Consider the following 25,816-nt stretch of genomic DNA (forward strand, 5'->3'; position numbering starts at 1 on the left):
TCCAATGAAGCAGGCCAGGAAGGATGGGCGTCCCGCCCGCCGCGCGAGAGGGGTTATGGAGGCGGGGCAGCTCGGGTTTCCGAAACCAAAAGAGCATGCGCCCTGAAAGAATAATAAGGAACGCACGTGATTAAGTAATTGCCGAACGGCGGCATTGGCGCCTTCCGCGTGTTTTACTTTTCTTTTGCTAAGGCGCTTGAGTTACTGCTTCTCATAGCGTGCCCGGTTGTGTTGAATATGTTATTGTTATATTTGGTATGGAAATCTGATGAGTGTTGTAGTTGTGTGCATGTTTTTTTCAATATACGACGATAATCCACAAGTGTGTGCGATAGATAGGAATCTCGAGGTCTTAGATATATGTTAAATGTTCATAAGTGTACCAACTAAGCACGTACATAAATCAGCACAGGAAGACCGACTTGGAACCATTTTTGATTCCCAAACTGACCAAATGTTTTCTCTGCAAGGTCAAAGGATAATGGAAAAGCCTCCCCATTGTCTTTTCCTTCAATGTCTTAAGGGTATGCCTGTGTTTGAATAGGGTGTGAGCCTGTGACATGGCCTAGGAACTAAGTATTTATCATTACAAAAAACTGGCCAGGCTCCCCAGGCAATCCAATCAAGTAACCTGCCAGACAGGACAAAAACAACAGTCAAATTTCTGTTTTAGACCGCCTTTTCTGTGATGTAGGTATGATGTATCTGGCGGGTGGTCTTAGGTTATACCCCTTCTGTGATGTATGTATGATGTTTCTGAGGATGGTCTTGATCGACAGGGTGGCAATTTCAAAAGTCCATATAAGGCCTTGCCTGCCATTGTTCTCGGTTCCTCCTCCTTTCCTGCGTGTGAGGGGAGCACCCTGTTGCAACAGATCAATAAAGATCAGGCTTACTAGCTGCTTTGCTTCTCAATATTCTCTGGTTGGCCTCTGTTATTTTCTCCTACCAATAGTGAACCTATGTAAGGACTCTATATGGGCTCTTGAATACCCCGTAAGGGAAAAAGGGCAGATTTTTGTTTACAACATGTGTATATATGCACACTTTATATATATATAAAAAGTGTGTGTGTCTGTCTGTCTCACACAAACATAAAAGCGTGTAATGGCAAAGGAGTCACTTATGGTTCATTTGGGCAGCATTCCTAATCCCATTTACCTGGGACTAAGCCCCATTGACCTCAACAGTGCAACGCAGCTGGCCAGAATTGAGTTGATCTCCTTGGTTGTTAGCTGTTTTAGGCACCAAAGGCATGGGCGTAGCCTGGGGAGTGCATGGGGGCAGCTGCCCCCCATCAAGTAAATAAACAAAAAAACTTAACTAACTGATCAATCGCTTCGCAGAGCTCAGTTCTGCCCCCCCCCCCCGCAGCATAAATTTTGGCTACGTCCATGACCAAAGGTGTTAAAATGTGAGATATAAATTTAAATAATACTGTAAACTGCAATTAGTTCGTTGTAACTTAACTTCTCCGTAAACACAGCAGAAGAGTGGCGCGCAGGCAAATTTTAGCCCTCTTTTGCTAAAACCATGCTGGTACTGCGTGTCTCTCGAGTTCTATCTTGCGTGTACAAAGCCTTTACCACACTGCTGCTTAAGAGTCGTCTATTCACAAGTGCAGCCCGATCCCAGCTAAGTAACCGACGGAGCTGAAAAGCAAGTATTCCTTGCAAGTATGTGCGCCTAGGGGGCTCTGATCCTGTGCACATTTTACCTGCCAACGGGTCTCGATGAAGAAGGGGGGGGGCGGTTCTTCCGATGGTGCTTGTGTAAGATTGCACTGCTTGGCACCAGAACTTAAGAGTCGTCTATTCACAAGTGCAGCCCGATCCCAGATAAGTAACCGACGGAGCCCAGACGCAAGTATTCCTTACAAGTATGTGCGCCTAGGGGGCTCTGATCCTGTGCACATTTTACCTGCCAACGGGTCTCGATGAAGAAAAGGGGGGTTCCTTCCGAGAGTACTTGTGTAAGATTGCACTGCTTGGCACCAGAATCAGTGCTTTCCCCAGGTTTGGAACCCCGCACCTTTCTGCGTATGCGGACATTAACCACGGGTATAAATGGGCCTCCGCCCAGGGCCGCTACACGGCGCTACGATGCTACCTTTGTGGGAAGCCGTAGCGAGGATCGGGGGCGCGGCCGACGCCTCCTTCCAGCTGACCGACGTGGGGCGGTGCCTGCCGCGGAAGCTGCAGTTCTGCCAACAGCAGCGGCCGGAGGCGGAGAGGCGGCCTGGGCGATCGGGCGCCATGGTGCAGCTGTACAACTTGCACCCTTTCGGCTCGCAGCAAGTGGTGCCCGCCAAGCAGGAGCCGGCGCTCTTCTGCTGCGGCCGAGACACGCTGCTGGTGGCTTGTGCGCCGGGCGCCTGCAAGGTGGAGGTGTTCGCCGCCGGCCGGCCGGAGCTCTGCGAGCCCCTCGGCTCTTTCTGCACCCTGGGGCGGGTGCTGCGCATGGCGTACAGCGAAGTGGGTAAGTGGCAAGCTGGGCAAAGCGCCCGAGAAGAGGGCGGGATCTGTTTCGTTCGTTGCAGTCAGCACCTCTTCCTCTTTCTCCGGAAGAGCTCGAGGCTGCACGTGCAGGATCGTTTCCCCCGCCGCCCTAAGCCCATGCCAATTTGTGCTCACAACGATCCTGCGAGATAGGATCGCCCAGTGACCTTCGTGGACTAGATAGGATTCTGCGCAGTTGCTTGTGTGGCGTGAGCATCCGATGACATTGCCGACTAATTCAAGAAGTGTACACATGTTATAATGCAAATGTAACTTCCTTTGGAAATTCCCAGAGGTGTACCCGTGTTAATCTCCAGCAAGATAAACAACAGTCCTTTGGCATCTTTTGAAGACTGAACAAAATCCTTATGGAGTACGCTTGGCATGGTCTACAATCTCTTGTGTATTTGCCACTCAGGGCAACAAATCAGATGGAGTGGTCTGTTGCTCTTAAAGGTGACACCATACAGTGGTACCTCTGGTTAAGTACTTCGTTCCAGAGGTCTGTTCTTAACCTGAAACTGTTCTTAACCTGAAGCACCACTTTAGCTAATGGGGCTTCCCGCTGCTGCCGTGCCACCAGAGCACGATTTCTGTTCATGTCCTGAAGCAAAGTTCTTAACCTGAGGTACTATTGCTGGGTTAGCAGAGTCTGTAACCTGAAGCGTATGTAACCTGAAGCGTATGTAACCCGAGGTACCACTGTATTGCTATTTTTCACTTGGTAACTCCTCAGCTTATGTATGGTGTACATATTGATTCTGTGTTTCAAAAATGCTTCCATTTTTCCCTCCGCAGGAGACTACGTGGTCACTGTTGAGGAAAAAAACGAGAGCCTCTTCTTGCGAGCTTATGTAAACTGGAGGTGCATGTCAACTGGGAACTCCCGCGTCTGTGTGCGGATGATAGGCCATAACCTGGAGGCATCCTATTCTGAAGCGTCTAAGAACCAAATTACAATTGTAGAATTGCCCCTTTCGGACCCCCCATTGTGCTTTTCCTGTTGTCCTTTAACTGGAGACCTGCTTGTTGGCTGTAAGAATAAACTGGTCTTGTTCTCCCTGAAACATCTGGTCAGGAGTCAGAATGTGACTGTGCTGGACTTCGAACGCTTGTTAATTTTGCACATTGATAACGTCACTCCTGCCGAAGTTGCATTTTGTGCTGGATATATAGCCATAACAACAGAACTAGAGGTCCTAATCCTTCACCTGGAAGCTGGTGTAGAAGCAGCAGGCAGGAGTGGACAGCAGGCCTGTGACTCTGTAGAGTCTGAAAGGTTGTTCAACAAAGGTTGGTATAGTATGGCACTTAAAATCTCCAGAGCAAGGCTTTGTAGTCCTTGACTTATGTTTGTTGCTGTTTTTTAAAAAAAGTCTTTCAGATGGAAGCAGAGGCTGGACAAGCTGATAAAACGTTTCCTTCTGTAAAACTAGCCATCATGATAGTTGAGAAAAGATTTATTTTCAAAAGCACTGCAAGCTGTAGATAGTTAGAAAACACAAGAAGTTGAATTAATTTAAGATTGGATCGAGAGCACGGAGGCAACTATTGAATTTATCTGTAGTGGCACATCACAAATCCTCTTGATCAAGTCTTTGCAGGTCAGCACAAACAAAACTTTAGTTCTCTCGATCCAGCCCAATGTTTGTATATGTGTTTAAAAGAACAAAAACAAAAAAACCAATCAGGTCATGCAAAAGAAAAAATAAAATTGCACTTAACCGAAATAGTTCCATCTTGGCATATGTTTTTTATGCACAGATCTAAATGCTACAGTAGCAGTTGTTTAAGTAAGGCTGCTTTTATTCTTAGGACACTGAGCACGTCATAAGTTCCTAACCATTTCCCCCCCTGGGTTATAAACCTGATTCTTTGCTCCATTTATTAAAGGTGTAAAAGAAGAACCTGATTCAACTCCGTTTGAGTCGGATGACTTTGTTATCTGTCAACAGCCTGTGGAGCTCTTTGGGGAAGAAAGCAGGCAGTGTGGAGTATCTGTTACTCTGGAGTCAACAGGCTTAGTCGGTGAAGAGTCAAACTTCCAGTTGCAATATGTTCTGTACAGGTAGTCAATTTTATCAAAAAAATATTTTAAACGAAGCCATAAATATATATATATTGTTATTGTTAGCATCCGTCTGTCTTGAGAGACAATGGAGTGTGGCCTCTGGGGCTGAAGTCAAACCGCTATGTTAGCAGCACAGCCTCGTTGATGTGGTCCAAAGGAAAGCAGAGCAGTATATTTGGCACCAGTTTGGCTGCAGGACTTGCAAGAAAGAGGCATAGCAAGCTGTCTTAAGGGTTCCACTCTGGATTTCTGTAGAGTTTACTCTTTAACATTTTCTTCTCCAGAATATATCTCCAAGGTAGTGGAGATATAGGATCAGAGTTTTCCTTCTCCTAGATGGGCTACATTCCCAGGTTGACAAGCCCCACCTGCCCCTCACTCCCCCCCCCCCCACAGCACATGCAGAAAACGCCTTCTTAACTATTGGCCCCACTATCGGATCCATATCCAATAGTACATATGTAACTAATAAATCTGGGACGCAGGTGGCGCTGTGGGTTAAAGCCTCAGCGCCTAGGACTTGCCGATCGAAAGGTCGGCGGTTCGAATCCCTGTGGCGGGGTGCGCTCCCGCTGCTCGGTCCCAGCGCCTGCCAACCTAGCAGTTCGAAAGCACCTCCGGGTGCAAGTAGATAAATAGGGACCGCTTACCAGTGGGAAGGTAAACGGCGTTTCCGTGTGCGGCTCTGGCTCGCCAGAGCAGCAATGTCACGCTGGCCACGTGACCCGGAAGTGTCTCCGGACAGCGCTGGCCCCCGGCCTCTTAAGTGAGATGGGCGCACAACCCCAGAGTCTGTCAAGACTGGCCCGTACGGGCAGGGGTACCTTTACCTTTACCTTTTTAACTAATAAATCATTGATCATTATTCCACTCTAGGTTAGAACAGAGACCAGTGAGCCAGTTTGAACAATTACATTTTGACTTAATATGGTGAGAAATGAACAACTCTTTTCTCACTGAAACACAGCCGGTTCCTATTTTTTTTTTGCTTTGCATGAGGCATATTTAAACCAAGATGCCTTTAACCATACAGTCATACCTCTGGTTGCATTCGCTTCATGTTGCGGATATTTGGTTTGTGAACGCGGCAAACCCGGAAGTGTATATTTCTGGGTTTCTCCACACACGCACAGAAGTGATCTGCGTGCTTCAAGCATGCGCAGAAGAGATCTGCACACTTTGCACATGCGCAGAAGCGATCTATCTCACACGCACAGTAGTGGCGCTCTACTTATGGACTTTTCTGGGTGCGAATGGATTGCGTTTGTAAGTAGAGGTATTGCTGTATATTCAATGTTTTGGTCCAACCATGTAGCTATAGCTGTCATCTTCACAAGCTCGGGGACAACTCCTCCCCTTGTCTTCAAGCTTAGAAAGTGGGACAGGACCATGGCAAGCAAAACAACCTTACATGAACTGGGCTCTACATGATGGAGCTGCATGTGGCAATAGAGATTGTGTAGCCCAACACCTTTGGCTCCCTAGTTGTTGTGCATATCATGCACACTTAGTGGGTTCAGTCATGGGACAAAAGCCAGTTGTATCTCTGTTGGTGACCATTTTAGCTGTTGGATATTCATATTGTCGTCATTGCAACCTATTGCCTTGGTCCCATGGGTTTCTATGTACTTGCCCGTGCATTGAGATGCAAGTTTCTGCCTCACAGCAGTGCTTCAGAATATCCTTACAACATTCTTCCAGAAGTTTCGTGAGCAGCTCATGCCTATATGTTGGCTTGGAATTGTTTCACCCGTCATGTTTCTTTTTAGACGTTTTGCTCTAGACATATCCTCCTTTGCCTTCTCTGGTGACGATGCCAAGCTGCACTCTCTCCAGCTGCTGCCTGTGTATGTAACAGGTAGGTTTATGACATCTGCATTTCTTCGTGGGCATCCACCACAATCTTTCTGGGGGAAAGGGCTAAGTAAAGCATTGAGAGCAAATGAAAACTGGGGATTATGGTTCATTGGGAAGCAGCCCCCCTTCCCCCCAAAAAACCCAACCCATATTAATGATGCAAGATGTGGGAAAGCTAGAGATTATGAATCTGGGTGTGAAATTTGTTTTTATATATGTTGTCAATTTTTATTATAGAATTGCTTTGAGCTCTTTCATGGGAGGTGACTTATAAATGAAATTAAAGGAATAAATAAAGGGGATTTCAATTAAATACATTCATTCAAAGCATAGCTTTCTAGAGTGTTTTACAGAACTTCTATGACATAAAAATCCTATTCCTAAAAATCACATTGTCTTTAAATAACGTTAGGAGTAATTTAATCACAAGAGTAGTAGCTGACTCTGATTAGATGTTTATATAGAATTTTAAATGGCATAAACCTTTAAAAGTACATTATTTTGAATTTAGCTTTCAATGCCTAAATGTCATAAGTAAAAGAGAGCTTTCTTCTGTATGGAATTCAAGATTGAATTTCCTTTATAAAATACTGGTATTATCTTAAAGTTTTCTCTTGGCTTTCAACACTTTTTATAATCTGTCGGTGCTTCACAACGTTAATCATACTCTGAGTAGACTTTAGATCTATCACTGCCTCTTTTTCCTTTGCTTTTTTGTGGCGCTACTGTATGATCAGACATGTCAGCATATTCTGTATTTCTGATATATAAAGCAGGGGCTGGAGGAGGTGGTCATGTTGGATCAATTGATGCTGGAATGGGTGTCAGGCAGGGAAGCAATTACATTGTAAGAAGAGTGTGCATTAAATGTTGGCTAACATTTAGTCAAATATTAAGTTTATAAATTTATTTATAGAAGCATTTATATACCGCTGAATCAGCAAACCTATCAAAGCTGTTTACAACAGTAAAAGGATAAAAAACATTGCATGCTAAGGAGTAAGTATAGGTGATGATTTCCTACAAATGCCAGCATTCCAACAGAGCTCTGTCTCATTACCAAAATGGCTTATCCTTTGACAATTTGTCAGTAAGCTGGAGAGTTACTTGATCAAATCAAGAGTTAATAAACGTTCCCATTATTATGTTTTGGTTTGCTTTCACTCTTGCAGAATAATACTCTAGTGCAGGCATCCCCAAACTCGGCCCTCCAGATGTTTTGGGACTACAACTCCCATCACCCCTAGCTATCAGGCCCCAGTAGTCAGGGATGATGGGAATTGTAGTCCCAAAACATCCCTGAGTTTGGGGATGCCTGCTCTAGTGCTTATAGGCTACAGAGTGAAAGAGCTTTATCTCAGAATTCCTAACTTGAAAACAGAAACCCCAGTGAATGTAACGTGGGCTGCTCTCTTCAATCACGGTTAAATATATTTCTAAAACATTCTGCAGGATGTCTGAGAGCTGATGCCTCCCTAAAGAAAAGGAGCCTGGGGAGTAATTGCTTTCTTCCTTTCATCTAGGGAATTCTGCAACAACTGGCAGAGCTGAACCAGCTAAGCGAGAACTGCTGAGTCTGTTCTGCTTTTTTTCTCTGCCTCACATTGGATACCTCTACACGGTGGGCAACTTAGTGGAGCTGATTTCCACCTACCAGTACTCAGAGAGATCCCAACAGGCCGTACTCACCCCGCAATTCCTACATGTTATCACAAGGTATTATAGCCATAGTTCAATTTAAATACTGCATTTTCCACACACAAAAATTGTGCTCGAAGCAGGTTTTTTTAAAGAATAATAATCAGTTGAAATACAATAATAGCACAACACATTGTTGGCATTTGTCTCGAGAAACAATGCAGTGTGCATCTGAGGGTGAAGCCAAACCACTGCGTTATCAGCACCAAAGTTGGGGCGGAAGCCTGGGCAGTATGTGTGAATATCCTGGGGTGCCCAGACACAAGGCCTGTCTCTTAGCCTTGCTGATGTGATCCAAAGAGAAGAAGAAGAGTTTTGGTTTTGATATCCCGCTTTATCACTACCCGAAGGAGTCTCAAAGCGGCTAACAATCTCCTTTCCCTTCCTCCCCCCACAACAAACACTCTGTGAGGTGAGTGGGGCTGAGAGACTTCAAAGAAGTGTGACTGGCCCAAGGTCACCCAGCAGCTGCCTGTGGAGGAGCGGAGATGCGAACCTGGTTCACCAGATTACGAATCTACTGCTCTTAACTACTACACCACACTTCAGAGCAATATATTTGGCACTGGCTTGGCTGCAGTAGTCCTAGAAGAAGGCACATGAGGCGCTTGGATAGGAACTCCACTCCAGATTTGTTTACTCCTTTGCCTTCTCTCGAACATATCCCTAAAAGCAGCAGAGGTTTAGGATCAGATCTGTAATGCATAATGGGTGTTGTGTCCATCACAGACCTGTTGAAATCAGTGGGTTTAAGTTCAGTAAGCATCTAGATATTGCAGCATGGTCATGGGTACTTTATAAGCACGGAGCGATGCAAAACCATCTATCCAATGGCTTTCTTTTTCTTCCCTAGCAACAACCTGCAGTGCTTTACTGTGAGATGCAGCGCAGCAGCAGCTCGTGATGAAGATCCATACATTGATACAACGCTAAAAGTGAGTGGATTCAACCCTCAGATTGGCTCCTTATGCCCACAGTTCACACCTGCATCTTTGCAAAGCAGTGGCAAATGACTTGCAACAATCCTGAGTTTCCTTTTGTTTAGTCCTTGTTGCTTCCATCTGGTCAGATAGTTTGGCAAGGGGATTTTGCAGGCGTTGGGGATTACTGTCCTGTAGGCCTTAAGCCTAGGTTGGAGGACCCTGCGCACCTTTTCAGGTGTTGTTGGGCTCAACTCCCATCACCCACTGCCAGATAAACATGTGAAGGCATTGTAACAGTGGGACGTGGGTGGCGCTGTGGGTTGAACTACAGAGCCTAGGACTTGCCAATCAGAAGGTCAGCGGTTCGAATCCCCACGATGGGGTGAGCTCCCGTTGCTCGGTCCCAGCTCCTGCCAACCTAGCAGTTCGAAAGCACATCAAAGTGCAAGTAGATAAATAGGTACCGCTCCGGCGGGAAGGTAAACGGTGTTTCCATGCGCTGCTCTGGTTCACCAGAAGCGGCTTAGTCATGCTGGCCACATGACCCGGAAGCAGTACGCCGGCTCCCTTGGCCAATAAAGCGAGATGAGCGCTACAACCGCAGAGTCGGCCACGACCCGACCTAATGGTTAGGGGTCCCTTTAACAGTCACCAAATGAAAAGCAGGTGTTAAAAACCTGTCTCAAATTTATGCTGGGCGGATTTCAGTAAGCGTACAGAGAAGCTTTACCTAGTTTTCTTCAGCAATCTGTTGGGACTAGAGGAGGAGATGGAAACCTTTCTCTTCCACTGAAGAGAATGGAGAAATCCTGAGCTGTTGCCAATTCCACGTTTCAGCATGTGAAAAAGATATGCAACTTACATACCTCTGTTAAACCTGTAGACCTTTAGTCTACATACCGCAGTGACTGAACCATGAAAGGGCTTATGTCAAATCAAATCAAAATAAGCTTTATTGTACTAGCCAGAGGCCATGACAAAACCATACAAACTCTGTCAGGAAAAGGGGGGGGGACTTATATAACACTGTAACTATGTAAAAAGCAGAGCCACTGCCTGAACACTCAAGATCATAAAATGCAGGTGCACATGTAGATTGAGAACTTCACACGGCATACAATATTTTCCTATTTAGACCCCTGAATCTCCCTTACAGAGGGTTTATGTCCTTTTTTTAAAATGTCAGCTTGGAAATGATCAGCATGCCACTCTGGACCCTGTAAGAAACTTGAACCTTTAATAAGCTTGCTCAAGATAACTAAAGAACCATTTCTTCACAGGCTTGCCCCCCTGTGTCCCTGGATGTCTGTGCCTTGAGGATGCAGCTGTTTATAGGGCTGAAAGCTATTTCTCACTTCAAGAACCACGTTATAGTTTTGACAAAAGCAGAGACCGAAGACATTACAGAGAGAAAAAAGCCTTCAAGGAGACTCCTGTGAGTACGGTAGTTCATATGTTCAAACACAGGCTGGCATTGGGACATGTCTGGTGGCATCAGTAGACGTGATGGGGGTACATGCGCCCAACTTTACCCTATTGTAAACGTTGTAAGCGTTACAATTGGGATGAAATAAACATGTATGGAAGTGGATTTCAGGGACACCCTTTTCACTGTTCTTGTCACCTTTTGTATCTGTAGAAGCCCTCCATGCATCTTAGAGCCAAGATTTCTCAGGATCCTAAAATGCATGGAGTTGCTTCATAGATGCAAAAGGCTCCCCCTTCAGACTTCACCACCTTCCAACTCCAAGGAAGTCAGGGATATCCCACTTGTCAGCACCACCCTTCCAAAAACATAAAAAAAGTTTACTTTAGTTTTAATGTCTCAAGAAGGCTCTTGATAGCATAAAGTACTGTTTTTGGGGGACAGGAGGCGGGCAGGTGTGGAGGATTCCCTGGTTGTGAATGGGGTAACTGTGCCCCTGAAGGACCAGGTGCACAGCCTGGGAGTCATTTTGGACTCACAGCTGTCCATTGAGGCACAGGTCAAATCTGTGTCCAGGGCAGCTGTTTACCAGCTCCATCTGGTACGTAGGCTGAGACCCTATCTGCCTGCGGACTGTCTCGCCAGAGTGGTGCATGCTCTGGTTTTCTCCCCCTTAGACTACTGCAATGCACTCTACGTGGGGCTACCTTTGAAGGTGACTCGGAAACTACAACTAATCCAGAATGCGGCAGCTAGACTGGTGACTGGGGGCGGCCGCCAAGACCATATAACACCGGTCTTGAAAGACCTACATTGGCTCCCAGTACATTTCCGAGCACAATTCAAAGTGTTGGTGCTGACCTTTAAAGCCCTAAACGGCCTCGGTCCAGTATACCTGAAGGAGTGTCTCCACCCTCATCATTCTGCCCGGACGCTGAGGTCCAGCGCCGAGGGCCTTCTGGTGGTTCCCTCATTGCGAGAAGCAAAGCTACAGGGAACCAGGCAGAGGGCCTTCTCGGTAGTGGCGCCCACCCTGTGGAACGCCCTTCCAGCAGATGTCAAAGCGATAAACAACTACCTGATATTCAGAAGACATCTTAAGGCAGCCCTGTTCAGGGAAGTTTTTAACGTGTGATATTTTACTGTATTTTTGGTTTCTATGCCAGTCAGGGATAGTTGGTCTTGCTAGTCAGGGATGATGGGAGTTGTAGTTCAAAAACAGCTGGAGGCACAAGGTTGGGAAACACTGATCTAGTGCAGCCCTCTGCAATGGAGGAATCTCAACTAAAGCATCCATGGCAGGTGGCCGTCCAACCTCTGCTTCAAAACCACAATTGAAGGAGACTCCATAGCCTCTTACTGATGTTTAGTAGGAATTGCCTTTCTTGTAACTTGAGCCTACGTCCTACTTCTTTCAGCTCCCGGAAGTCAGATAGCATCAAACCCAAGGTTTCTCCAGAATCTGAACCTGGCTGGAATTTATACATTGTGAACACAACTTCAACTCTCCTGCTTTACAGAGAAATGGTACCTTGCGCTGCTTTGGGGTTTTTATATATATATATAGAAAAAGGTAGCATATTGTAACAATGCATTTGCTAACTTCACATAAGGTCTGCAAGCGTTCCCCTCCCCCTTATGGTGTGCCCTGTTTCTGCCCTAGGTAGAGTACAGCAAGACCTATGAAAATGTAAGAACGGAGAGTTGTATCCACCTTCTAAGTGAGGCTCACTTATTAGTCAGAGCAGCACTAATGGACCCTGATCTGAAGGAATCGGCAGAGAAGGAAGACCTCCTAGCAGCGTTAAAGGAAAGCTGTGCTCTCCTAGGAGACTGTTACAGCAGGTTTGGATTTCTTAGAAGTTGTATCCAAAAATACTTAGGCTTGGATGATTTCTGTTGTTTAAACGTCTTGTATAATCTTCGTTAAACCTTCCTATATAATACAAAGATGTATGCATGGAAAAGCAGCAACTTGCTCTCTTTTTCCTGCTTCCATCAACTCCTAGCATTGTTGCTTCGTACAGCATGCCGATGGACATGCAGTCTCTGCTTTTTGGCCCAGTCGTCATTTACATAGGCTATAGATCGAAGCACTTCCATTGTCAGCTGCCTGCACTTCTGTAAAAGCAGATGTGGCGAACCTTTGGCCTTCCAGATATTGCTGAACTACAACTCGAATCATCACTGGCCATGCTTGCTGGGACTGATTGGAGTTGTAGTGCAGTTTTGTTTTGACAAGCAGCTTTTACATACTCACTCCCTGTAAATGAAAACGTAGCACTATTGGACCCCGCAGTATTGCAATTTTGTTGGCAGCTTGCAGATGAATGGGGTTATTAGCATCTTTTCAGGGTCTACTGCGTTGACACTATTCTGAAAAGGGGGGGGGGATCCACCAAAGAATTGAGGAAATGAAGATTCCTTAGCTGCAAGAATTGAGGGAATGAAGATTCCTTAGCTGCTATTCATCCATGCTCTTCATTGCTTGAAGAAGCATGAAACAAGGTTTAATCCTGCAAATCTTGTTCCATATTTATTGGAGAGCTGCTTTGTGGTCTGTAGTGTACTGTTTGGATAATTCCAGTGTCTTCAACATTGTGAAACTTCTCAGTTATTAAATAAACTTGTGCCTTGGTTTTCGAACAGAATGCATTCTGGAAGTCCGCTTGACTTCTGAAACATTTGGAAACCAAGGTGCAGCTTCCAATTGGTTTCCAATTGCGCAGGCGTGCCGGAAACAATTGCAAAAGCCGCATCGGATGTTCAGCTTCCAAAAAAAGTTCGAAAACCAGAACACTCACTTCCAGGTTTCAATCATTCGGAAGCCAAAACATACAAGTACCAAGGTGTTTGACAACCAAGGTACGAATGTAGTTACCTTGGTATGTTTTGTTTCTTCCTTCCTTCCTCTATTACAAACTTAAAAATGGAAAGGTAATGCTGGCGGTCAACAAAAGAGGTTTAAAGACTGTCTCAAGGCAAATCTTAAAAAATGTAGTCTAAACACTGACAACTGGGAAACACTGGCCAGTGAGCGCTCCAGTTGGAGAACAGCCTTTACCAAAGGTGTCATGGGCTTTGAAGACACTCGAACTCAGAACACAAGGGAGAAACATGCTAAGAGGAAGGCACGCTTGGCAAATTCACACCGTGATCAACTCCCACCCGGAAACCAATGTCCCCACTGTGGAAGGACGTGTGGATCCAGAATTGGCCTCCACAGTCACTTACGGACTCACTGTTAAAACCGTGTTGATGGAAGACAATCTTACTCAGCTACGAGTGATCACAGAAGAAGAAGAACGTTTTGTTTCTATTTGTTTATTCACACAATACATCAACAGGTTCCTGTAACTCTTATCTGTTACTTATTTTTGGAACCGCTCCTTGCTTTAATTCAGCAACAGCTGGAGGCCCAAATGCCCCTTACACCTGTCTCATAGGGACCTTGTCCTACATGCGGAAGCAATACTCCATTGTGGGAACAGGTTGGCTTGCACTTTGGATCTCACTTTGATAGTGGTCCTTCATTGTGACTCTTTCTTGAACATTCCATAAGGTATTCCCCCATCCAGGTTATTTGCTCCCCATCCATTAGGCTGTGCTTAGAAGTCATCTTGGTTTGGTTGCTACTCATTGAAAAAGATGAGCTAATATCAGCCTGTCAGTATCGGGAGTATAAACCTTACAAGTTGCAGACACAGCCTTAATCCTGGCATAACAGTGAGACTTGGCCTAATATGAAAAGCTTTTTATTGAAAGTATCTTGTTAATGCAAAGAGAGGGACTCTTCAGCTCTCTGGATGTTACTGGATGACAACTCCTGTCATGTGAGGCAGAGTCCCAAAGGGAGCCAGGTTTTCCATCCCTATGCTGAAGCATTTCTGTTAAGATATATGATTCTTCATGTAGGTTTGTCGTGTTTAGTAGTTTCTGTACTTCCAGGTTTAACACCAAAGACTTCCACCTTGCTCTGCCTTACTACAAGATGTCTGGTCTGTCTGTGACGGATGTTCTGAAGAGAGTAGACCCAACGTTTGAAGTTAAAACGCATAAGTATGAAAAGGGGATTATTTTTTACTTGTATCATTCCCTTTGTGAAGACATAGACGAGGAGCTGAGTGAAGTAAGACTATGGTTCCTTTTGTTGTTGTTGTTTCTCTTTCTCTGTAGAAGATGTCTTATTCTGTGTTCATTTGTGACAGATCTACTTCCATGTTTGGTGGCAGGCCTGAATTGGAAGCTCAGACATGTTTGCCAAGGCAACTTCTGCCATTACCAACCTCCAGAATTTTGATGTAATATCTGTATGCCACTTTTCTTTAAAGCGACTCATAACCATTGAGCAGGAGGACAGCAAACATTTCCATTAATGTAACTTCCTCGTGGCTTAGTCAATAAGCCTCTGGCTGGCTTGTCAAATGACTATCATGTGAATAACTTTCCTTTTATGAGAGTGAAAAGTATCCAAAAGTATAATCTGAGCCAGCCTTTGTAAAAAGGATCTACTGTGAATCTCAGAAAGCTACAATTTATACTTCACTGTTGCTCGCTTTTCTTTTATGAGATGTAAAAACTGTGTTGATATTTAGATCGATTTGGGAAAAGGTGTTACTGGTGGGGCATCTTCTAAATAAGAAGTTCCTTTTCTGAAAAAAAAGAGGTGACTTGTTTTTTGTACCAAGTTAAGTGGTATAATGCAGGTTGGAGGCCCTTTGCTCAAAATCTCTCTCCCTTGCACTGAGAGCCCTTAGGCTAGCCTCCCATCCACAGTGGTCCTCTGTATAAAATGGAATGATAATACAGTCGTAACTCAGAAGTCAAACGGAATCTGTTCCAGAAGTCCATTCGGCTTCCAAAACATTCAGAAACCAAGGTGCTGCTTCCAATTGGCTGCAGGAAGCTCCTCAGCCAATCGGAAGCTGTGGAACCCGCGTCAGACATTCAAAGAATGTTCGCAAACCGGAACATTCACTTCCGGGTTTGCAGCGTCCAGGAGCCAAAACGTTCGACTTGCAAGGCATTCGACTTCCGAACTACGACTGTACTGTCCTGCTTTAACCATTATTGAGGAAATTATGCAAAGTTCTAGAAGCACTTAGAAAAAGCCGTATAACTATGTGAAACTTTAGCACGTTGCTATCCTAATTGGGATCTGTGGATGGATGAATACTACACACCTATAACTCCCTAGGATATACATCAGGGATAAGAAACCTGTGGTCCACCAGATATTGTTGGACTGCAACTTGCATCATCCCTGACCATTGACCATGCTGAAGGGCACACAGCAACTTGTGGAGGGCCACAGGTTGTACACAGTGGAAGTGGATTTGAAATGGATGTCCCAAACCAAGATGCTTGTGTGTGACCCTGAGACTACCTGCAGCCTTCTCAAGAACGAAATAATGGCTTCAGCTGCTCTGCATTTTAAAAAAACAAACACTTGAAACAGATAAATTAGTATTTGTTCCCCTAGCACCCCTGATGATTTCTGGGCGAATTATACAGAACGTTCATGGCTAGAAAGAGGCCTTGTATTAAAAACAAAGCACAGCTGTTGGTTTGCTTTTAAAAAACCCGTCTCTTTCTTTTACCAGGAACTGGCAGCCAAAGTACTCCATATATTCCACCCTGCCGAGTCGAACCAAATACCCCAGGTCCTCTGCAGCCCTTGCATGAGAAAAGTGTCTCCTGAGATAGCAATCGAATATCTGCAGAAAGTAGAAGAGGTTGTGCCGTCCGTTGTGGTGACGCTAACCAAGGCTTCTATGGCTCTGAAAATGGGAGACCCCGATGGATGTAAAAGTGAGCTGGACAGCTACGCGGAGGTACACCCTGCTGGCTATGCATCAACATTTGTGTCAAGGTTGTTGTCTTCCATACCGTTATGTGCAGTGGGAGTGAGCAGAGAACCAAGGTTGTTGAGAAAGTTCTGTTTCCCCTTCAGATATACCAGGGGTGGCCAGCTCCCAATAGACTGCGATCTGCTCACAGAGTTAAAAACTGGCAGTGTTCTAGGTTCAGGTCAAAGTTGTTGTTGAGCTTTTTTTATAGGAGCCAAAGTAGTTGCGCTTCTTAACTGGCAATACAACTATAAAGGAAATGTGAATTAAATTTAAAATTATGAGGATTGTGGAGGGAGCGGGGGGAAGTCCAAAAGGATTTTGTATTATAGTGGATACGAATGTGTTATTTAAATTTGTAAAAGAAAAATTTTCTAAAAATTTTTTTTTAAAAAAAAGTAGTTGCGCTTCTTTGGGGGGAGCCAGTGATCTACCACAGACGTCCAGTGATCTACCAGTAGATCACGAACTACATGTTGGTCGTGCCTGAGATATACGACATGCTTCCAGGTGGCACGGGGTTGTGAATGCCTTGCTTCTCATGCATTCAGGGTTTTTTGCAGCATCCAGTCAATGTCACTGGCATCAAAATGGCAGTCCTATATCTCTACCCATCCACCCAATTTAATTCAGATTTTCTCTTTTATTGGCAAAATCCAATAATATATATTTTAAAAAGCAACAGCAACACCACCTGTTGCCAGTGACGTTTGCAATATCTCAGCAACCCATTAGCTACAGACAAGGAGCAACTACCATTGGTTGTAGTTATCCGAAGCTTTTTTCCATGTGGACATGTGGACTTGTTCCCTGCTTTGGGGGAGAACAGAAAGTCAGCAGTAGAGCTGGTTTTATATGCAGGGGGTTCCAGCTTCAATTCCCAGCATCTTCATTTTGTTTTGTTTTTAAAGTGGAGCTAGTAGGTGATAGAGCGAAAAGCCGTTCCTGGGATCTGCTTCCTTTCAGAGCAAACATTTCTGCTTCCTTTCAGAGCAAACATTCCTGGGATCTGCTTCCTTTCAGAGCAAACATTTCTGGGCTGGATAGGCCAGTGATCTGACTGCAGTATAAGGCACCTTCCTGTGTTCTTGCTTGTGGCAATTGGGAAGGTGGAAGTGGTTAACATTAACTTCTGCTCTCCATTTGCTTGAATGATCCTGCCTTTTTAGGTAGGGATTTGGAGCCAATGGCTCTATGGTCCTTTCCACATCTATGTGTCCTTTTGGGACATGTGAACAGAGTGAAGGGAATGTGGCAATGAAAGTAGACTAGTGGAGGCAGGGAAAATAGGCCTAGTGTTTATGGACAATTTGGTAGAAGATAGTCATTGTGAATCAACAGCATCTTTCTCTTGCACAGGTATATGCATGCATTTCCCCTTCTCCTTAATCCAGTGTTCCTCAAACTTTGGTTCCTGCTAGCTAGGGATGATGGGAGTTGTAGTCCAACAACAGTGGGGGAACCCAAGTTTGAGAAACACTGCCTTAATCCCTCAGTTTCCATGCATATTAAGTCAGTGTGTAGGAAGACAATTCAGAATCGATACATGTTTGTAATCCCATTTCCTATAACATTGTCATGGCACCTCTCATATCCTGATCTGTTTTCACCTTCCCTTTGCATATAATTCTCCTGTGCATTATTGTGGCGTGATTCTAGTGTGTGGAACTCAAAGTTCTCTTCCTGTCTCATGATCGCTCCTGATGTTTTAAGACACGGGTAGGTAAACTAAAGCTGGGGGGGCCAGATCCAGCCCAATCGCCTTCTAAATCCGGCCCGCAGACGGTCCGGGAATCAGCGTATTTTTACATGAGTAGAATGTGTCCTTTTATTTAAAATGCATCTCTGGGTTATTTGTGGGGCCTGCCTGGTGTTTTTACATGAGTAGAATGTGTGCTTTTATTTAAAATGCATCTCTGGGTTATTTGTGGGGCAAAGAAATTTGTTCATTTCCCCCAAAAAAATATAGTCCGCACACAAGGTCTGAGGGATAGTGGACCGGCCCCCTGCTGAAAAAGTTTGCTGACCCCTGGCTTAGGAGGAATAGTGCACCTATTTCCAGAGTTACCTGAAAGTAACAGGTAATAGGCTTCCTGCTAAACCACAAGGAACTGGCCCTGGGATCTTCCTCACCTTCCTCCTCTGGAATGGGAACTGTTTCCCACGGGGGATTATTAGTTAACCGTTATGTTTGCACCAAGCTGTAAGTGGGAGAAACCAGCTTTTATTTCCTGGCTCGAGTGAGAGCCTAATTGGCTGTACGTGTTCTTAACGTTGCTGCCAATGCAACAGTTAACCACAGTTAGACAACTTGTGCTCTGTAGGAGGAGGGCGGGGAGGACAAGGGAACATGCAGTCCTGTTGATTCCTCCTATGAGTAAGCCATCAAGAACATTATCTCTGCCCTGGTCTGTAGAGATGAGTAGGATTTAAATGTTCACCTTTGCCTTGGGCTGTGTTTGTACCAGAGCTCAAAAAGTGAAACTGAATCAGCCCTCTTTCAGAGTAGAGTGGGGAGGAATGCCAACATCTAAATCTTCTCTCACCTTTTTCTATTTTTTGGTCTGCAGATGATGTTGGTGTGTGGTTTTATTGTGGAGCCGAGACTCCTGAGACAGCAAATTAAAGGGCAAGTTGTCCCGACTGAGCTTGCGGTTTATCTTAGGGAGACGAGGCCCGGATTCCTTGTGGCTTCAGTGTTGGCTTTACACGAGAATAGCAAAATTGAGCTGGAAGAAGCAGACACATACATCAAGGTTTGACATTTAGCTTTTATTAATAGTTCATTTATTTGGAACTTCCGGAGCAGCCTGTGTCCCATCATTAAACAAAGGGAGGACAAACTAAAAGTGCAATTCCCATCTGTGGGAAGAAAGTTGGAGTCAGACTTCTCATACAGCTCCATAAACAGCAAGAGGAGAGTATAAGTAAATTCAATGGCTCCCTTCCTCTTTGTTGGCTAAGGGGCATAACCAAAGCAGCTGTTGTTGTTGTCAATAATAATAATAATAATAATAATAATAATAATAATAATAATAATAAATTTATTATTTATACCGCACCCATCTGGCTGGGTTTCCCCAGCCACTCTGGGCGGCTTCCAACCAAATATTAAAAACACAATACAGCACAAACATTAAAAAAACTTCCCTAAACAAGGCCGCCTTCAGATGTCTTTTAAAAGTAAGATAGTTGCTTATTGCCTTGACATCTGGGGGGGGGGCTGGGGGGGTATTCCACAGGGTGGGCGCCACTACTGAGAAGGCCCTCAGCCTGGTTCCCTGTAACCTCACTTCTCGCAGGGAGGGAACCACCAGAAGGCCCTCGGAGCTGGACCTCAGTGTCCGGGCTGAACGATGGGGGTGATTCTCTTGGGTACATCATTTTTTTGCATTACACCCACACATTGTATACTGATGCATCTGTAGATGTCTCCTCTGCTTAACGTTTCTGATTATCCCTCCTTGCTTAAAGGATATTTGCTTAAATGACTGCTCCCCACATTAAATGGGGGTGCCCTTTGCATAGTCGTGCGCAGCCCCCTGGACCCTATGCAGCACCATTAGTACAGGCTTGGCTTCACCTTCCCCAGGTGGGATACCTGGAGGTCTCCGCCTACCTCAGCCAGTTGCCCAGTCCTGCCTGGGGAGGCGTTGCCAAGGTGACCAGGCCAAGGTAGGGGGAGGGACCACCCTGCCCACACAATAGGGGGAGGATCTTACCTGGGAATCCTCAGTTGGCTCTACAACAAATCGGCTACATTTTGTGTTTGTGTGTGAGTGGCTCTTTCCCTTAATATTTTGGAAGAACAGATGCTGAGTGCTGAGGAGGAAGATGCTGTCCCCCAGCTCTTAGTGGACTTCTGGGAAGCCCTTCTTGTTGCATGCAGTCAGAAAGAAGTAGTACAAGAGCTGCATTTTAAACTTGCTGAGCAGTATATTTGGAGGCTCTCCAGGAAGCAGTTGCCCAATACTAAGCCGCTGAAAACCACTGAAGATCTGGTAAACAGAGTTTGTACCCTACTCTCGTGTGTGTGTGTGTGTGTGTGTGTCTCAGGGACCATGCTGAGGAGGGCTGCACTGAGGAAGAATGGCGGGAGCCACTCCCACCTCCTGATCCGGATCCTGAATCTTCTCAGGAGCAGGAGGACGGCATAGATTTGGAACAGTGGTTTGCAGAGGGGCATAGTTCAGAAGGCAGAAGCTGGGAAATATTGGATGGGGAACAACTAGCAGAAGAAACACTGGAAGAGAGTGAGAGTTAACAGATTCACAGTCTCTGGATAGTACCTACACACACACCCTTCCCCAAAGTCACGGAGAGCTCAGAAATTGTCAGAAAAGAAAGCACAGAGGCTACAAGCTCAGATTACAAGATGTAGGAGTGATGTAGATTAATAGGGACGGAAGAGGGAGCGACCCTTAATTGGGAGCACTGCCATTCTGGGAAGAAGCTTTCTTTAGTTCTTCGCTGTGTTTATTAAAGAAACTAACTGGTAAGAATTCCCTTTTGTTTGATCTGCTCATTTACAGCCATGGGGGAGGAAGCCAATTCCCTGAAGCCTGACAGTATGTATGTGTACAAACACGTTTGAATGGAACTGCATCAGTTTGGTTCTAGATGAAATGGAGACTTTTATAATATTGGGGGGAAATAATTCTTTCAGCAGTACTATATATTTCAAAACAAATGACTTACAACAGAAATGTAGTCTACAAATAAACTGGGAGTGTGCTTTTGTTTTGACTCCCTTAAATGAGGGAATCTTAAATGAGGACTTGGAAATTAGACATAAAAATGCTTAGAATGCTAATGGCTTTTTCTTATTTATTTTTGCACTTGTTCAGATAAATTCCTGTGGTCATTATGGACTTATTTTTCCTTGGGTTACGTTCATGATGTCATTAATTCCTCCTTCTGACCAGAATGCTTCTGACGACCTTTCAAAATTACAGGTATAAAATGTTTTCCCTCTCCTGCATCTATTCTTTCCTATAGCCTCAGAGTAAATAACTTGGTGCAGAGCTGTAGCTATGCGGGGGCTAGATGGGTTTTATTGCCCCAGGTAAAGCCTCCAGAGGGGTGCCATTGAGACTCTTAGAGAGTGTGTGTGTGTGTGTGTGTGTGTGTGCGCGCGCGCTTGCTTGCTTGCTTGCTTGCTTGCTTGCACAAATGCACATGGTGTGTGTACCAAACTGGGTCTTTGACCTGGGTGACATAAAGCCTAGTTTCACCTCTGCATGATGCTCTCTAGATGTTGTGGGCTGCCATTCTCATCACCCTCAGCCAGCATGACCAAAGATCAGGAGCTGTATGAGTTGTAGTTCAAAACATCTGGAAGGCACCCCCCAGCAACCCTGGGCCCTAGCCTCTGTAGATTAAAAAACACATGTGTTTGATCTCCTTTAAGGTGAGTTTATTTTAAAGAGATGCAGTACACAAGGCTTTAGCTAGCTTAAAAGATGGAGAAGCTGTGGTGCTCAATATGCGGCCAGATTCCAGCTCCCATCAGCTCCAGCCAGCATGGCAATTGGTCAGGAATGATGGGACTTACAGTCAAACCATATCCGGAAAGTCACAGGTTCCCCACTCCCGTCCTAGGCTTTTCTGAACCATTTCTTCAGCCTTGAAGACACTGGGGCTGAATAGAAGACCCACTGCCTACAGTTAGACTGCATGCCTTGAATGCACGTCTCAGGTCAGGCCGGAAATATCCCAATACGCAACAAAGGCATCGTTCAAAGCAAGAATGACCCCAAAAGAAGTGATGGGCATACAAGTGAGGATAGCAGACATGGGTCTTAATCTAAACAAGGCAATTAAAAATTGCATTTGCTTCCATTTTCCCTGGCTCACCCGGTCTGCCAAGCTGTTCTTAATGATGAAAACATTGGGGGTGAGAGGTTTTTGTTTTATTTAAAAAATGGTTGGTGTCTTCCAGTCCATGCCCACATTGGTATGGCTTGGTTTTTCCATTGTGTCTTAAATTCTAGAGGTAATGTTTCTTCCCCCACCCTTCAGTCTCTCTTATGTAGTCCATACTTCAATATACCTTCCATTCTGCCACTGTTGGAGGCCCTTCCAGAAGAGACTATTCCTGGCCTGAGCATCCACATTCTTTGCGATACTCGGTTAGGGCAGTATGAGAGATCCATTGACAAACTTCTGGAAAGATGCCCTCAAGCCGTCATACCCTACGCCCAACATGAATTGAAGCATGAATGTCGGGTGAGCTTTATTTATTACCTTCATTCAGTCTTAGCTCTGTTTTTTTCCTCTCCTTTAAACCCATGAACAAAAAAAAGCACTGCTAGAAAATCATACAAGTATTTGTACTGCTAACCTTTCCTTAACTTAATCCACTTTCCATGCATTTGTTAAACAGGATTAACATAGCACAATTATTCAATACTTTGCTCAGGCATTTTTTTAAAAAAATGCTCACAGTTGAAATGTACTTCAGTGCTTGTGTGAAATGCTCACAAGGCTTGCTTTATTTTGCTGGATATAGAAAACTGGTGTTCTTTGGAGAAGACACACCTTGGAGGCTGTTTGTTGCTTTCCTGCTCCAGTTTCCTCAGCTGCCTTTTCACCATCACACTTGATGTTACAAAGCTTCTTCTGTCCTGAAATGTCCATGTACATGCTGATGTCGTGTACATTGTTATTGATGGGCATTGCTCCATCCACCATATAGTGACTCCATTAGTGCACAATTATAAAGCATGGTTAAACGCTGCGTTGCCAACATTCAGCAAGTCTAAGCAAAGCTTTGGGCTTGTGTATTGAACACACACACATATACATACATACATACATACATACATACATGTATACATGGTCCCCTGTGGAGATGGTAATCTGGAAACAGTGGCTCATGTTCTCCTGTCCTGTCCCCTTAATAAAGATCTGAGGAATGAGATCATTACCCCACTCTTACTTACCATCCCAGGCCGCCCATCTGAGGCCACATTGTTCTTTCTTTTATCAGATCAAAATGATCAGACAACAGCAAAGGTTGCTAGGTTTATTGAGGGTGCAATGAGATTAAGGGCCACTATCTGAACGATAATCTTGGTCATTTGATTGCCCTTTTTACCCATTGCTGTCTTTTTTATTTGTATATATTTTATTTGTATATATTGCTTGTTTTATGTCGCTATGGCCGTTGGCTAATGCGAATAAAGTTTATCTTATCTTATCACATATACATGGCTTGCATGAGGACTTTTACAAAGCCTAGTTTCTCTTTTATTAAATCTTGAATTAGCATTTGCATTCAAGCAATGGAGCTTAGTTGTAAAACTCTGGCCAGTCTCATAATAAGCCATGGGTTGTGAAGCTCAGTTGTATAACCGTTGCTGCAATTCATGATCCTAATGTGTACAATGTGCTAAACTGAGATTCCTAAAATGCAAGACCAAACTTGGTAGAAGTCCTCCTGGAGAGCAAGTCCAACACTTGGACTTGTTTGCATTGTGCTAAACCGTGGTTTGGTGTTACTTGCAAATACAGCTGTTATGTAAGTTACACCGATGTAATATTGTGGAAGTCAAGATTGTGTTGGGGTGCTAAATTGTGTGTGTGTGTGTGTGTGAGAGAGAGAGAGAGAGAGAGAGAGAGAGAGAATGAGAAAAAGCTTTTAGTCTGCAAAGAAAAGCTTCAAATATAATTTGAAAGTTATAGGCAATTCTTGCTTCACTCTGACACCTAGGAGTGGGGCAGCATTTTCAATGTCCTGCTTTCTTTCCCCTGTAACAGTGGAAGGGAACGCATTGTATAAAGTATATATAATTTTGCATGATTTCTGCAGGTCACAGAATGCAGCTTTCCTTGCCACTGTTAGGCATTTTGTCACTTCTTTCATCTCGGCTTGTACTTTGCCCTGAATACTTAGTATCACAAGAGGGAGCCATCGCTCTTGTTTGTTGCTAAGTTTAAGAAGAACCCTGACAAGCTATACTTCACAGATATAAGAGAGACAATTATAAATATATATTGTATTTAAAGGTGCTCCTTTAAGACAGAAAGTGTGTGTGTGTGTGTGTGTGTGAAGAAGAAACAAAGAGGTTGGATTCCATTAGGAACATCATAGCACTCTTGATATTTTCTCCCTCTCTCCTTGGGTCTTGCGGCTGGCTTAGGCTCTGTGGTGGAACAAACTCCTTCCTGAGCTCTGTAAACGAATCAGAGATCCTGGAGACAACTATTCTGTACTCCTGTCATCCCTAACAGGTAAAGAAATGTGCTTCTTGTCAGTTTGTGGATGTGCAGAGTCTTTGCAGTGTGGGGGTTTTTTTTAAGCTTTTAGATGTATAGATGGCTGCCATGGGGGGGGGTGCTTTTAATGACTATATTAAAGAACTGGATTCAGAGCAGATGCTAAGTGAGCTCATTTCTGCACAAATTGCAACACTTTCAAGGCTAAACGTAATTAGGCAAAGTAAGAATTGATGGCTAAAGAGAATCTTGTTTAAACATGGTGTATCTTCCCTGTCCAGAAACGTTATCTGTCATTGCCATGGAACTGGAATTGAGGGACTTCCTTAATGTCTTACCAGAGGATGGGAACGCAGCATTCTTCCTGCCACATCTGCTTCAGTGCAGCAGAAGGAAACTAGTGACCTAAGCACAAGAAAGAAGGGCTGCGTGATCTCTGAGAAACGTTTTGCAAGAGAAAGTACTCAAATGGACAAAAGCTCACTCTGCAACTATAAATTCAATACTGTAGATATGGGGGGTATTCAGCATTTCCCTATGTGCGTGAGAAGATTGGTTGACACATTAAAATATAAATATTGGCACATTAATGTAAGTTTGTCTATGTAATTTTTAAGACTTTGCCTATTTCAGCTGTTGCCTGAAATCCTATCCTAACCATCTCACTCCTCTTTCTTGTGATAGTTTTATGATGCTAAACACGGGTATTGTAAGTGAGCTAGACATATACTATGTGGAGAAAGTTGGGCTAAATGTCAGTACATTCCAAGGATAGCTTTACTGTGAATATAATTCAGTTTTATTCTTCTCCTTATAATCACCTGTGTCAGATGGGGTGTCCAACAAACCAAACAGCTGAAAATCTCATGTGAATAATAATAATAACAACATTCTCTGCACCAAAAGCCATGGATACAAGTGACAGCAAGTTCTTGGATTTCCTTTTGGATCTGTAGTAGCCTGTTTGTTCAAGCAGCTTCTGTAACGGGACTTCACTGAAATCAGATGCTGGGGCTGTTCTTATAAGCTGGTCCTATCACAGATTTTCTGCACAAACAATAACACATGCTATTTAATCTGCCTTGAGTTTCTCCCTGTTCTCTATTTACAACTGTCTGGAAGTACCAAAAATACTAAGATTTATAAATGTGTAAAGGTAAAGGGACCCCTGACCATTAGGTCCAGTCACGGACGACTCTGGGGTTGCGGCACTTACCTTGCTTTACTGGCCGAGGGAGCCGGCGTACAGCTTCCGGGTCATGTGGCCAGCATGA

General features: G+C 44.4%; 2 protein-coding genes across 3 annotated transcripts in view; one reads left to right on the forward strand and one right to left on the reverse strand.

The window, feature by feature from the left end:
• Nucleotides 1-2,183: 2,183 nt before the first annotated feature.
• On the forward strand, nucleotides 2,184-25,132 carry HPS3 (HPS3 biogenesis of lysosomal organelles complex 2 subunit 1). 2 transcript variants are annotated; one of them, XM_079977692.1, is made up of 17 exons: nucleotides 2,188-2,478; nucleotides 3,297-3,791; nucleotides 4,392-4,566; nucleotides 6,339-6,427; nucleotides 7,950-8,142; nucleotides 8,978-9,059; nucleotides 10,328-10,482; nucleotides 11,892-12,000; nucleotides 12,137-12,318; nucleotides 14,422-14,602; nucleotides 16,077-16,307; nucleotides 18,893-19,078; nucleotides 20,135-20,323; nucleotides 21,170-21,277; nucleotides 22,344-22,550; nucleotides 24,467-24,557; nucleotides 24,824-25,132. In XM_079977692.1, the coding sequence occupies exons 1-17, from the start codon at nucleotides 2,256-2,258 to the stop codon at nucleotides 24,949-24,951; spliced, it is 3,024 nt and encodes a 1,007-aa protein (XP_079833818.1). In that variant the 5' UTR covers nucleotides 2,188-2,255; the 3' UTR covers nucleotides 24,952-25,132. The 2 variants fall into 2 exon arrangements, with proteins under 2 accessions (XP_079833819.1, XP_079833818.1); XM_079977693.1 differs by lacking the exons at nucleotides 22,344-22,550; nucleotides 24,467-24,557; nucleotides 24,824-25,132 and adding an exon at nucleotides 21,924-22,336 and having other exon boundaries at nucleotides 2,184-2,478.
• Nucleotides 25,133-25,318: 186 nt separating this feature from the next.
• Nucleotides 25,319-25,816, reverse strand: part of CP (ceruloplasmin) — a 37,251-nt gene continuing 36,753 nt past the window's right edge. Inside the window, exon 19 of the mRNA XM_079977689.1 lies at nucleotides 25,319-25,589. Within this exon, the coding sequence (XP_079833815.1) occupies nucleotides 25,544-25,589 (46 nt within the window). The 3' untranslated portion in view covers nucleotides 25,319-25,543. The remainder of the gene's footprint in view (nucleotides 25,590-25,816) is intronic.

The sequence above is a fragment of the Podarcis cretensis genome (genome assembly GCF_951804945.1).
Source record: "Podarcis cretensis genome assembly, chromosome: 5".
Lineage (NCBI taxonomy): Eukaryota > Metazoa > Chordata > Lepidosauria > Squamata > Lacertidae > Podarcis > Podarcis cretensis.